This window comes from Ipomoea nil, unplaced genomic scaffold (genome assembly GCF_001879475.1).
Source record: "Ipomoea nil cultivar Tokyo-kokei standard unplaced genomic scaffold, Asagao_1.1 scaffold3321, whole genome shotgun sequence".
Taxonomy (NCBI): Eukaryota; Viridiplantae; Streptophyta; class Magnoliopsida; order Solanales; family Convolvulaceae; genus Ipomoea; species Ipomoea nil.
In genome coordinates, this window is record NW_017619749.1 from 4,081,111 (window position 1) to 4,095,099 (window position 13,989).

At 34.9% G+C, this 13,989-nt stretch overlaps 2 protein-coding genes across 2 annotated transcripts; one reads left to right on the top strand and one right to left on the bottom strand.

Annotated features, from left to right (window-relative positions):
• The first annotated feature begins 2,903 nt into the window (after nucleotides 1-2,903).
• Nucleotides 2,904-8,647, top strand: LOC109170552. The gene is made up of 13 exons (XM_019319713.1): nucleotides 2,904-3,078; nucleotides 3,604-3,729; nucleotides 3,828-3,915; nucleotides 4,963-5,062; nucleotides 5,135-5,208; nucleotides 5,303-5,374; nucleotides 5,463-5,540; nucleotides 6,103-6,227; nucleotides 6,887-6,959; nucleotides 7,048-7,109; nucleotides 7,180-7,560; nucleotides 7,652-7,754; nucleotides 8,231-8,647. Exons 2-13 carry the CDS (start codon nucleotides 3,635-3,637, stop codon nucleotides 8,429-8,431), a joined length of 1,452 nt encoding a protein of 483 aa, XP_019175258.1. The 5' UTR covers nucleotides 2,904-3,078; nucleotides 3,604-3,634; the 3' UTR covers nucleotides 8,432-8,647.
• Nucleotides 8,648-8,737: 90 nt separating this feature from the next.
• Nucleotides 8,738-11,195, bottom strand: LOC109170553 (spore wall protein 2-like). Its single transcript, XM_019319714.1, has 3 exons — nucleotides 10,983-11,195; nucleotides 10,405-10,531; nucleotides 8,738-9,372 (listed from the first exon to the last, which is right to left on the bottom strand). The coding sequence occupies exons 2-3, from the start codon at nucleotides 10,510-10,512 to the stop codon at nucleotides 8,941-8,943; spliced, it is 540 nt and encodes a 179-aa protein (XP_019175259.1). The 5' UTR covers nucleotides 10,513-10,531; nucleotides 10,983-11,195; the 3' UTR covers nucleotides 8,738-8,940.
• Nucleotides 11,196-13,989: the final 2,794 nt, after the last annotated feature.

Sequence of the window (13,989 nt, forward strand, 5' to 3'; positions counted from 1 at the left end):
CATGAATTCGAGTCTCTTCAATGGATTGAATATTTTCTCTCTTAATTACAAAGCATTTAATTGTAATATACTTTTAAATAGAGTTTTTCTTATCAGTACATTATTTTTAATTATAAAACTAATCGATAATTAATTTTATGCATATTTAAAAAAAACATTTACAAATTCATTTGACTAGATAAAGTTTAGGGAGCTCATTTTCTGAAAATGATCCAAACACACCATGATAATTTTCTGGAATATAAAGAAATGAAAATATTTTATGAAAAATAACTCTTTTTTATAAAATATTTTTTTCGAAATTATTTTCTTGATTTTTAAACACACGCTTGGTAATAATTTGCATAAAAACTATAAATTTCTCTCTTTAGATTGACAAGATGTTCAGAGGCATAATGAATCTCTTAAAGTTATTAGGAGTTCATCTTCTAAAATCAACAAGATTGTTACTTGACTTCATAAATTTTTTACTAAAGAATTATTGTTTCATGTTTACGCTGGTGCTAGTAGCCTAGCAGAATCTAGCATCTAGAAGAACCAAATGGTAAGGCTTCAATCGCATTAATGTATCTAACTGGACTCTAAAGTTAGACACACCATCCATGTTTGATGTTTCACTGCCAACTAACATAATTAGGAAAAAACAAAACAAAAAGAAAAGCCGCCAAGGATAGGATGTTTCCTTGAAATTAACAACAAACACATGCAGGTTGGACCAATAATTGCACTAGCATACCAACGTACTTAGTACGTAAGACTAGCCCATCATATCGTAAGACAACCCTATTAGTGGATTTCAGTGGATTTTTGTCTTACTAAAAAATTACGGAGTATGTATTGAGTTTTTAACTAAAAGCATCTTTATCAGTAGAGATATTAAAGGGAGAAGGTAAGAGTGATTAGGAAAGAGAATGTGAGAGGAGGAGGAAAAAAAAAAAGCAAAAACTGATTTAATATATATATATAATTATAGTAGGCGCGCCCGCTGGGTGAACTCGTGACAGCCACGATTGGCTGTCACGTTTGGTTGCTTTTCTTACTGGGTCTCACCCTGCTGCCATGCTCCCAACTCTTGTAGATGCTTCTCAAATTTGCCTCTCCACTCCATCTCTCATTTACGTCACATTAAATATATTAAAAGTAATGCATTCTCCTCACTTGCTCTCTTAGTGTGGATGCTAATAGGAAAATATATTTTTTATGAGTTTTTCTTCTTGCAAATTTATTTTTTTGTGGGGTCTACCGTTGGAGAAAACAAATACAGCATGCAATTTTGTTCTGCGTGTTTGGTACACAAAATGTACATAGTACGCGTAACCAGCTCATTGTTTTTTTCCCTCCTTCCACTTCTCTCTTCTCCTATCTCTCCTATGTGGATATATATGAAAAAACCAACAAAAACTACATACTGCTGAGGTTGCTTTAAAAAGAAACGCATTCAACTTGTACTATGTTTTGAATTATGTAAGTTCATTCTCAAGTCAATCTATAAGTAGTAAATCAAATCAAATTAATTAAATTTTAAAATTCAACATCAAATTATCAGCATGCAATTTTGTTCTGCGTGTTTGGTACACAAAATGTACATAGTACGCGTAACCAGCTCATTGTTTTTTTCCCTCCTTCCACTTCTCTCTTCTCCTATCTCTCCTATGTGGATATATATGAAAAAACCAACAAAAACTACATACTGCTGAGGTTGCTTTAACAAGAAACGCATTCAACTTGTACTATGTTTTGAATTATGTAAGTTCATTCTCAAGTCAATCTATAAGTAGTAAATCAAATCAAATTAATTAAATTTTAAAATTCAACATCAAATTATAGTTCTATGAACTCGCTCCTAAGTTAGTTTATGAAAAGGTAGATCAAATCAATTTAATTTCGAGACTCAATATAAATTATACATGTCTAATACATACCATGTAAATAATATAAGTAAAATCTATATATCTAATAGTGTAAATTGACTTGGGTCAACATACATAGCAAGAGTGAATAGTAAGACGAGAGTAGCGAGACAATACATTTTACGTGAAAATCCGAAAGGGAAAAAACAACAAGTGTTTTTAAGTTGTGCTAGGCCGAAATTCACTATAACTGTTGAATAGTACATATACCAACCTACTCTACTTAGTGTTATTGAAATATAGAACGAATATAAGGGGGAAATTAATGTGGTCGAGAAACTAACTAAAGGTTCAACCCTATAAGGTCTGGAAGCTCCGATTGAAGTAGCGTACGTTGGGAAAGGCAAACTCTCTCTCACTAGGCATAGTGCCTCATTTACACTAAGTGGCAAAGGGAACATAATGATGGTAAATATTGACATAGTTGACGTGTCATCTATTGATTGAGCACTCAAATAGGTCACAACAAATGTAAGTTGTTGAGGGGACAACTTGTGAGGTGATGGCGGTGTCGACATATCTAAAAGGGTGGTCGCCGGTCGGGATGTATTCTGACACGGAGGTCATGAAGTCTTCTAATAGGAAGGTTAGGAAGTCTTCTAACATGGAGGTTAGAAAATCTCATAACGAGGACTCTAGGAGGTCAAGAAGTGCACATGTAGATCCTCCCGTCAGAAAATGCTCTTGTAAGCCTTTTAGAGGTCCGAAAGTGCACTTATAAACCATGTAGGGCAAGTAGCGTTGCCATATAACCCTATCACTATATAAAAAAAATGCTTAAATTACACATATTTTTTTTATTTGATGGCTCAATTGTATAATATAAAATGCAATTGACCTGACTACATAAAAATTATTAAAAACACAAATTCAATAACTTATTTGACACTTTTTATAATGTAGTATTATAAAGAAAAAAAAAACATTTTTAACAAGAAAAATGGAAAAAATATACAAAATAAAATAAAATAAAAGACGAGATTTTTATTTGATCAGGATTCCAAGGGCTTTAAGAAAACCTGCACTCAAGGTTAAAAATCATCTGCAAGACTGCAAAAGCAAAGCCAAGGAAACTCTAAGACATAGCGCCGCCGGAGCTCCGGTCACCGGGAGGCACTACAAACTCGCCGCCTTAAAAGCGACCATAGATTCCCAATTACATTCACACGTAATAAGCCCTAAATTGGCTTCCTTGTCATTGACGCTTCAAAAATTGAATCGGATTACTTTCAAATTGTGTTACATGCACCATCAATCTCGATAAGTTTAATTTTCCTGTTAAATTATCATTTGTTCCATTCATACAATTACTCTCCAGTCAAATATCATGCTAAATTCCAAAAGTCTCTTTGTTTAGCTTCACAGTTTCTCTTTTTCGTTTTCCGTGAATGTTTCAATTCCAAGGTTATTGTGTGTTTCACCTCACAAGTTGGCCTGTGGTCTTAATTCTGGGCCATAGCTAGTGTTTTAAATTTTCCCAAATGCTGACTAATTGTTATGCCTACATTTTACGTGAATTTTCATTGCGTGGTATGGTTATACTAGTTTGAGCTCCTGGTTTTCTCAAAATTGATCAAAGGTTGAAAATTTTTATGATACATTTGTGAACTCAGGCTTGCTAAGAGCCAGTTTAATGATTGATGATGTGTGCTGTGGTTTTTGAAATCTAGCTTATAGTGGATGAATATACCAGGGATGAGGAAGAAAACCATAGGTGTGAGTGAATGAATGTTCAGATGATGACGAGGAAAGCAAATGTCTGTGGAATATGTGAGAACCCAAATCTCCCTTCTATTTGCCCTGTCTGTGTTAATTACAGGTAAGAGCAGTGGGATATTAAATGGGATTATTTAATGTCCGTGATTTATGGTCCTACTGAAACTGAGTTTAAACTGTTGGAATGCAATTTATGTGCAGATTGAACGAGTATGGTACGACTTTGAAATCGTTGAAGAGTCGGAGGGATGCATTATATGCAAGATTGAGTGAAGTGCTTGTTGCTAAGGTGTGTTTAGTTCAGGATAATGAGCTTGTGTTATGACAGATTTCTGCTGTATTGGTTGTTTGCTACATTTTTAACACCTATAACTCTATAAGGTTCATGTGTTGAACTAATTTTCAATTCCTCTGCATTTCTCTACCATTGTTATCAGTCTTAAGTATCTATAAACTTGAATTCCAACATAACATTGGTTTGATAATCTATCTCATTATTATTAGTTTATTACAATGGGAATTATATATGTAAATTAATCACTAGAAGGATTATGTTTGTTGCTTGGTATTGAGATGGGGAAAATGGAAGAAAAAGATTTTTCAGTTGAGCCCAAGAGGACATACAGTCTCCAAGGAACCAGTTCCCATTTAATTGCAACTCATGCTAAAAAAATTGATGCCATCATTTTCATGGTTAATACACCCCTTTACCCTCATGCTCAGTTGAGCTCAGTCAATTCATGGACTGGGAAATGTTTTCTGTGGAGGGTGAGATGAAGTTAAAGGAGTGGGAAGAGTACTAATTTAAGAAATTTAATTTTGATTTGATGAATGGATTTGTGTAGAGTGCTTGCTAAAACTCATAATGGCTTATTAATGTCATGTACCATTACTAACACAAATGCAGAAAAGATGGGTCATTCATATATTAGACTTTAAGCTCTTGGCTACTTTCCCCTGTGCCAAAATTTGCCATTGTGAAACTGTGGTTGCATAAAGTATGATAAACTAATAACTTGAATTTTATGAATTTTTGACTTTTGTAAGTGAACATTTTAAATATGCTCATAAATGAGATGCTTGTGTTAAAGAACTGGATTGGATTGTAATTTGTATGTATTTGGTCTGGTCTTGTATTATTATTATTATTATTTTTTTTAATCCCATGATTTCTTAAAACTGTCTTAATTTTATCTAATTATTTAAAAAAAAAAAAACTCTCTTTTGATCTCATGTCCTTTTGTTATCTGGGAGTGTATTTGTAACTGATATGTTTCTTTACTTTAGTTCAGTTTTCTAGATTGTTCAGTTTCACTCTAGTCTTTATTCTCATCAGGGCAAGGCTGATGATCAACTGAGTTGGCGGGTGCTCCAAAATGAGAAGCTTGCAAGATTAAGGGAGGATCTCAGACAACGTAGAGAACAACTTTTGGAAGGTTAGTTGTCCTTTCCAAATAATGTTTATCTTGAATAGCAAACTGATTGCTGACTGATTGTTGTGTTTACAGGGAAGACTAATATTGACAAGTTGTCTAATGATCTAAAAGAGAAGTACAATTTGGTTGAATCAGCCATGAGCGTGGTAAAATGCTGTATATTTTACTGTATTTATCATTAATAATTGAATTTAATGTGGAATTCTAATGAAAATGTTTCTCTTGGGAATGGCATTGCAGCTGGAAAAGAATCGTGCAGAACAACTTGAGAAGTTCTTTCCTAATCTTATCTGCACTCAAAATCTTGGTCATGTGAGATAACAATTCTACTAAATGAGTATGTGATCATGCCTGTTTTTTTCTCTTCTTGGTATTTATTGCTTGAATATCCTTGCTACAGATGGCCATCACCTCTGAACTCCTTCATAAACAGTCTGTTGTTATTAAGCAGATATGCAAGCTGTTTCCTCAACGCCGGGTAGGTTTTAGGCAATTAAATGTACAGAATATCATGCTCTATGCTATTTGTAGTGGTGTATTTATTTCAATGATGATGTGAATTTCTTTTGAAACAAGTTTCTTGGTATTGGCAATTGTGAGACTTGGCTACTACTCTAAAACTATAATAATTTGGGAATTTTTGATTGCTGTTTCTCATCTTTACTAGTAACTTTTGGTGGGTTGATGTGGCTCTAAGATTTACTATATTAACTTTTTCGATACTTTTACTTAATAGGTGCGTCATAATTCATGAATAACTCCTTCCTCTGCATGTGGACACAATTCCAAATAATTCATGCTAGTTTTGGAGTTGTAGATTTGATTCATTAGGAGAGTAATGATGTTCTACTTTCTTTGCTACCTCTTGTCTGTACTCTGTAGTGAATATTCGAGTGATAGAAAAGCAGTATTTCTTATTTTGATGGTGTATTTCATAACTAAATATAAGTTGGAAAAGATCTATATTTGGGTATGGTGTTTCTTTGTAATTGGGCATCTGAATCAACTAATTCAAAGTCTTAACCCACTTAATATTACAGGTTACTGTAGATTCTGAAAGAAAAGATGGATCTAATGGTCAATATGATACTATTTGTAATGCACGCTTGCCGAGAGGACTTGATCCCCATTCTGTTCCATCTGATGAGCTTGCTGCGTCTCTGGGGTAATCTTCTTTACAGCCTTTACATATGCAATTTCTACGGTTGCTTCCCCACTTGGTCTTCAAGCTGTTTGTTTATCTCACTTACCTTTGCCGCATGAAAAAGTCCTAACTTTGGATATCTATGTCAATTTGTTTTACCTGCTGCATTCTGGTTTTCGTCTTTCTACTCTCTTCCTTACAACTATGCTAATTTTTGGACTGGTGAGTTGGAGCTTAGGCATGAAACCAAGTGTGTTTAGTATAAAGCGACTGAATTAATCTTATGATTTTACGCAATGTTTTTCACATCTATTTGCATTTTCATGTTAGTATTTTGCAAAATTTGAGTTTATGCTACATCAAACATTAATTACTCAGCTGAATGAAGATTAATCTTGTGCACGTTACAACCACGTGTATCTTAAAATATTCCAGTCCAAAATACTTTCCTTGGTGAGTTGGTGTTTATTTGTTTATTTGGTGGGTGGGTGCCTCAGCCCAGGGGGTAGAGGAGAGGGGGGGGGGGGGGGGATATTGCTCGTAGTTGTTTAGGTAGGTTGCTATATTCACATCAAAATCAAGTGACCCTGAAAACACCATCGTATGTACTTGTGTTATCAGTTTCACCTTGTTTTAAATGATGGGTTTTACTAATAAGCAATATCTCATGTTTCAAGCAGATACATGGTGCAACTGTTGAATCTTATTGTTCGTAATGTATGTGCTCCTGCACTTCATAACTCAGGATTTGCGGTAAGTTTCCAGTCTTTGAGACTTTTGTAACACCAATGTCTTTGCAGCTTTGTTGGTGAAATACAGCAACTTTGTGTTCTTGTATCAGGGTTCATGTTCTCGAATATGGCAGCGAGATTCTTATTGGGATGCACGCCCATCGTCTAGAAGGTTTCCAGTTATACAACAAATTTTACTCTGTTCATTTGCCTATTTACTTACCTTATTTCATGTGCTGCAGTGGTGAATACCCTCTTTTTATTCCTCGCCAAAATTTTTGCTCTACTGGTGGAGAAACTTCGTGGTCTGAAAAAAGCTCAAGTAACTTTGGTGTGGCTTCTATGGAGTCTGATAGGAAGGCTCGCTTGGATTCTTCTGGTAGCAGCAGTTTCAATTATTCTTCTGCTTCACCACACTCACTTGAAACACACAAGGAGTTACAGAAAGGGATAGCACTTCTCAAGAAAAGTGTTGCTTGCGCAACAACATACTGTTATAACATATTATGCCTAGACGTTCCTGCAGAGGCTTCTACTTTTGAAGCATTTGCAAGGTTGTTGACTACCCTTTCTTCTTCCAAGGAAGTCCGATCTGTATTTTCTTTAAAAATGGCTTGTTCAGGGTATAATCTCCTTTTCAACTATCTTTGTTTTGTGTTTACAATAAAGGGCTTGTGGATATTGTCCTGAGAATGAAATTGATTTCTTATGCAGGTCATCCAAGCAAGTCCAACAATTCAGCAGATCTGTGTGGGATGTAAATTCATTAGTTTCCTCAAGTGCTATGATAGAAAGTGTGCATGCGTTGCAAGCACAAGTAAGTAGCAAAAATCTGTTTTGTGCATTTTTTTAAAGTTAGTCTAAGTTGCACACTTATCTAATTCTATTCAATTAGTTGAAGTTGTTTCTGTTTTCAAGTTCTGATTTATTGGATGTGGTAGTTTTTTCTGGTTCTTTGCTGTATGAAAAAAATGAACTCATCTTGAATATTCTTGATCATCATAGGCACCCAAAAATCACAAGTGGAGAACTACACATTAGATTTCTCGTGCTCTCGTCATCTATGAACACACAAGTTTAACACAAGGATTTGACCTTAGCATAGAATTCATTTTAAGGATTATGTACATTTAGTACTTTAGGTAGTTCGGTCTTTTTTTGAGTAATTTTTGGACCAACATGGTTTTGAACAATCCTATGCCCTGCCATTACAATTTGCTTGGCAAACTATCTCACTGCAGGTTAAATAAAATATATTGCAGTTAATAACGTGTTCTCTCTCTAACCTTGCAGAGAAACATATTTGACCATAATCTTCCAAGTTCTACAGCCAGTTTGCTTTACGCCAATGAAATATCCGACCTAGGAAGGAATGAAAATTTAATCGAGGGTTGGGATCTAATCGAGCACCCCACTTTTCCTCCTCCGCCTTCACAAACCGAAGATGTTGAGCATTGGACTCGGGCCATGTTCATTGATGCAACGAAAAAGTGACTTCATAGCTTCATCGCTGACTGCCCTTCAATTCCTGTAAATACAAGTAGTCCAGTGCACATAGAAGAAGCCGCATATCTCCTTCCGTGCATTAAATGTATCCTAGTATTCAGTTTCTTTATGCTTTGGTTTTTCTCTCTGTGATTTACAATGTTGAACAGGAAAATGTATATTTGTCTGTGTTTCCCGTTCAAGACTGAAGAAATCCTTTTATAATTGCTTTTGACATATATTTTATTACAAAACTAAAAGTGGGGAGGCCCTGAATATAAGTCTTGTGAATGAAGTAATTACGAGAAGTAGCAATTGAAGTATTGAACAAGTAGTAGTGCTTTATAGGAGTGATTAAAAGTGAGATGATTGTTTGCTCAATTGGCTTAAAAGCCAATTTAAGCCTCAGAGGTTCTCTAAACACACTCTTCAAATGAAAAATCTAAACACAAACATCTTTCATAGTTGTCACATTATGAGCTTAAAGCCTTGAGAATTAGTCATGCTGCTACTTCACTTCACTTCTTTCTCTTCTTTGGGGGCTGGAGAGCCTCCTCTTCGTCTTCATCATCTTCGTCCTCGTTCTCCTCCTCATCCTCGTGCTCCTGTTCCACAGCTTCCTCCTCCCCGTCTTCGCCCTCGTCCTCATCATCATTATCTTCATCATCTTCATTGTCACCATCGTCGTTGTTGTGTCCTTCGCCTTCACCATCATCCCCATCTTCCTCTTCTCCATTCTCCCCGCTCTCGCCTCCCTCCCCACCCGGGCTGCTCTTTCCGTTCTCATTGTTCACCTGAGCTTCTCCATCGGAGAATTCACCCTCACCATCGGCAAATTCACCACTCCCATTCTCATCGCCATCCTCTCCCTCCGCGTCAACCACTTTGGACTGGCTGTTCATGCTATGATCTCCTTTCCCCTTGGCTTCCCTTGTCGACCTCATTAGGTCCTGAAAAATCATTACATCTTTATTTAACTTATCACTAAGATGTATTTAACTTATTGTACTGATATCTGTATCTCGTAAGATAGTTATAACTCAAACATAGTTAACCACACCAACCGTCGTTAAACAAAGTAAAAGAAATCGTTAGTACACCAGTTATCACCACCAAGGTGGTGTTTGTGGGATCCAGTCCCAAAAAAAAAAAAAAAAACATTATCCAGTTTGTCCGCATGATACAAAGTAGTTATTGGAATGAGATTCTCCAACAACCCAGATACTGTTTTAAATCTTGGAGATTGATTGGTGATTAACACCATGTTAATCATTTTCTTAATCAAAGATTAAGCTCGTTCTCTACTTTATGGTGTACGTTATAATAATGGAATCTAACAATTGATTAGTAATTAACTAATTAATCAAAACGTAAAGACGAAGTTTCAACTCCTCGTCATATTCGGTGATAGTGGCAGTGTATATTATTCCTGGCGGGGGCCCACCATTCCGACCAACCCGGAACCATATGCGCATAAAAATCCAAATTTATTTTCGTTTTGAGTTCCGAGGAGGGTAAACCCATGAGGCGTACGTTAGCTCAGGGACCAAATAATACATCATCTTCTTCCCCCACCAAAATAATAATACATCATCAAAAAGTACCTCTGATGAGCTAAAAATTAACGTCAATTTATTTTTAAAAAAACATTTAAAACCAAAAAAGGTAAATTTATAAATATCCAAACACGAAAAAGCAATTTTCCATAAGTAACAAAAAAGACAACAAATTTTAGACATAAATTATAACCTTAATCAAATATAGAAATAAAATTTTAATTTTAATATAATTCTTAATTCTTAATAACAAAAAAAAAAAGTTTTAGGAATTTTTTATAATCGTTATAATCGAGCAACCTTAATATATAAAGTAAGATCTTTAAGTTTAAGTCCGATTCTCATCAGTTCCATAAAATAAATAAACAAATAAAAGAATACAAAAGAATTTGAAGTGAGATTTAAGCACGGTGGAAGGAGGCTTACTTGAAGCGAGTAAAGGGGGCGAGCGTTGACCGCGAAAAATGAGCTAAGGAGACAAGGGCGAGAGTGAGCGGCGCACGTTAGCAAATCATGGTTAACCATCACTTCCATATCTGTACGGTCCCGACACCTACCATCATCAAACACAGATTTGACCGTTAATTCACCTCCGACTCTCCGAGTCCACGTAGAACAAATTTACCATTACATTATCCAGAACATCATTAACACTTCATATCCAAACAAAAACCTTAAAAATTTTCTCAGTTTTTTTTTTTAAATAATCTAAAACTGCTGAAAAAGGTTCTGAGATCTGATAAAAATTAACCAAAAAAGACAGAGGAAAATATATAAAATAAATAAAATAAAATGAAATGTATACAGAGAAAGAAAGAGAGAGAAAGGTGAGTCTGCAAAAGGAGAAGTTTTCTAGTAAAAGAAAATACGAGGAAGACAGGAGAAAGGAGCAGTTGGAAAAACCAAATTAAGACCGTGTTTGGGAAGACAGAGAGACAGCGAAAGTGAAAAGGAAAGCGAGAGAAATTGAGAGAGAGAGAGAGAGAGAGAGAGAGGAGACGAACCTGTTGCAGGCGGAGATGAGAAGGAAGAAAGCGGAGAAAACAAAATTTTGAAGATCAGAGAAGAGAGGAGAGGAGAGGGGATAATGGAAGGAGGTTTTCAGGTTTCTGCTTTGCAGACGTACTGGTTTTGGTATTGAATCAAGGGTGTTGCAACCCCTCACCCATTCTTGGCCGTCGGATCATAATCTCAAAGAATACAATACCGAATCTAATACTTTGTTCCTACTGCCGCTAGCTGCTTGTAGTTGGGAGTTGGGACTAAGAAAATTAAAAAAAAAAAAAAAAGTACGAAGTCGTTGCTAGAGTTGACCAACTATGTCCCTGCCCCACCCTCCAAAATATATACATATGAATAATTTTACCCTACCCATATTTTATTGTATCTAATATAGTCACCGCACCGTCGTAGGGATGACAATATGCTCCGTCCCCGTTGGGGATCCCCGCCCCCGTTGAGGACGGGGACGGGGACGGGAAAAAAATTCGGGGATCGGGGGACGGGAACGGGGAGTTTGTGAAATTCCCCGGCGGGGACGGGGATACCCTTCCCCGCTCCATCCCGTCCCGTCCTCGAATAATATATATATATATATATATATATATATATATATATATATATATATATATATATAGTTTTAGGAATGAGAAATTAGAAATTAGATATAGATTATTAGAATTTGTTTTTGTTTGTGGCTAATACAGTGTACTGTTGATTTAAACATAATTAGTTAATTACATAAAACACTGTTGTATACTGTGTATATTGAATATTACATAGAATATAATGTATGTAATTAAACATAATTGTATAAAGCATTGTGTACTGTGTATATATATTGAATATTATATAGAATATATGTATTTAAATTCTGAACATAATTACATAAGCATTGCTATACTAATACTGTGTATATATTCAAATATATTATATATTATATTGAATATTGAATGTTGAATTTTTTTTATAGATTTTATTTTTTTTTAAATTGTACTATGGGTTGATCAGGGATGGGGATTCCCCGTCCCCGCCAAATTTCCCGTGGGGACGGGGACGGGGAATTTTTTCAAATTCCCGCCGGGGATGGGGACGGGGAGTATACTTCCCGCCCCCGCCCTGCCCCGTTGCCATCCCTACACCGTCGGCAGATAATTAGAATTATAAAAAGATGTTTATAAAGCAACTCAGGTGATAGATTATGAACAATAACACATAAGGAAAATCAAAGAATCTTATTGGGAAAGTGACACTTAACGTGCATGACGGGTTTTTTTTGTAGTTGAAAGACATTAGTCATTCCACTTAGAGGTTGCTGAATTATCTTGATTTCCTTCTTCATTATCCTATCAGTTTGGGGATAAAACTCATAAAAGTCCTTCGAAGAGGGATTTTACCTTTAATGAATAAAAGTTATACAAAGATCGACAATTAATACTTGTTCATAGAATATTCAATATTTCAGCCATTAATATAATCTAGCTAGTAATTACAAGGTTCTAAAATTGACTTATTGTGAAAGTTACATTATTTATTGGTTTTTTTTTTTTTTTTTTTTTTTTTTAAGTTGGTAACTTATAAACAATCTAAACTAGTTTATTACTTTTTATATATAATCTTTTATTGATTAAGATTACAAAATGTGTTTTATCCGGAATGCATATTTAGATATGATATGGCAAGCAAGTTTTGTGTACATCAAAGATATGATGATATCATAATTGTAATATAAGAGAAAAGGAAAGCTTATAGAGGAGAATCATTTTGGATTTTAATGTGGTATATATATCTGACGTTAACCATGGTTAGTAGATTCCCCCATCCAGTCTATATATCTCTTTTGTCAGAACGAACGCTGTGTTTGGCAAACAATAATATCCATTTTCTCGATTTTGATACCATCCAAAACCCAAACACAAACTAAAATATATGCTTACTAGGTTGCATGAACAAACATGCACATGGCCTGGTGCGGAATAATTTATACAATTGTCAGAATGAAGTTTAATTCCAGATAACTATGATGCATGAAAATCCCATTGATTATGGGATAAATCTTTTTAATTTATATATTAAAGTTTCATCACTTACTTTATTATAATAATAAATTAATTCATTACTTAAATAATAGATATTTTAACTTTCGACTAGATGGGTAAGAATAATCTTATGAAATAACCTAATTAACTTCTTGATCTTGTAATAGATCCATCCTTGCACCGACTTTGTAGTTTGTTTCTCTTCTGAATGTATAAGAATAGTATTATTTGACCCGCACGAATTTAGCGCATTGGTTCAGTAGTCAGTATTTGATAAATTGTGTTGTGCATCCGTGTACACCATGCAATGCAAAAACGACGTCGTTTTGACTAAAAACACGCATCCCACTTAAAAAAAATAAAATAAAATTCAGTTTCGATTCCCAGCAACAGCATTATGTTGTTCATTCATTCTAGATTTTTAGTTCATTCATTCTGGATTTTTAGTTATGAAATTATGGATGTGTAGTTATGCAATTCTTGATCTAGATTTATAGTTATGAAGTTATGGATGTGTATGATACAACCCTGAGGTTGTATGGATTGCTCTTCTTCGAGTCGAGCCAAACTCCATGGTTGTGCTTCGAGTGACAGCCGAACTCCCATGACTATACTTCGAGTGATAGTCTAACTCTCAAAATGTCTCCAGACATTCATAAATATATTCTTCATTGATATTCTCCAAATACACATGTAGCTATTTATACTGATAACAAAACTACCCACCACCCCTTTAACTATCCACTACCCCATTACTTGTATAACTACCTATTACATGCCTAAAATAGTGGTTATCCCACTATACAACAACAACAACAACAACAACAACAACAACAACAACAACAACAACAATAATAATAATAATAATAATAATAATAATAATAATAATAATAATAATAACTCCAGCAACATCATGGGTGTATCAGTGTAATTATGCATGGTGTAGTTATGCAATTCTAGATTTATAGTTATG

Excerpts from the sequence above, each read along its gene's own strand:
- LOC109170552 (XM_019319713.1), top strand. The coding sequence starts at position 3,635 with ATGAATGTTCAGATGATGACGAGGAAAGCAAATGTCTGTGGAATATGT. Across the intron at positions 3,916-4,962 it reads GTGAAGTGCTTGTTGCTAAG|GGCAAGGCTGATGATCAACT; the intron begins GTGTGTTTAGTT and ends TATTCTCATCAG. Across the intron at positions 7,561-7,651 it reads TTAAAAATGGCTTGTTCAGG|GTCATCCAAGCAAGTCCAAC; the intron begins GTATAATCTCCT and ends TTTCTTATGCAG.
- LOC109170553 (XM_019319714.1), bottom strand. The coding sequence starts at position 10,512 with ATGGAAGTGATGGTTAACCATGATTTGCTAACGTGCGCCGCTCACTCT. Across the intron at positions 9,373-10,404 it reads GCCCCCTTTACTCGCTTCAA|GACCTAATGAGGTCGACAAG; the intron begins GTAAGCCTCCTT and ends ATGATTTTTCAG.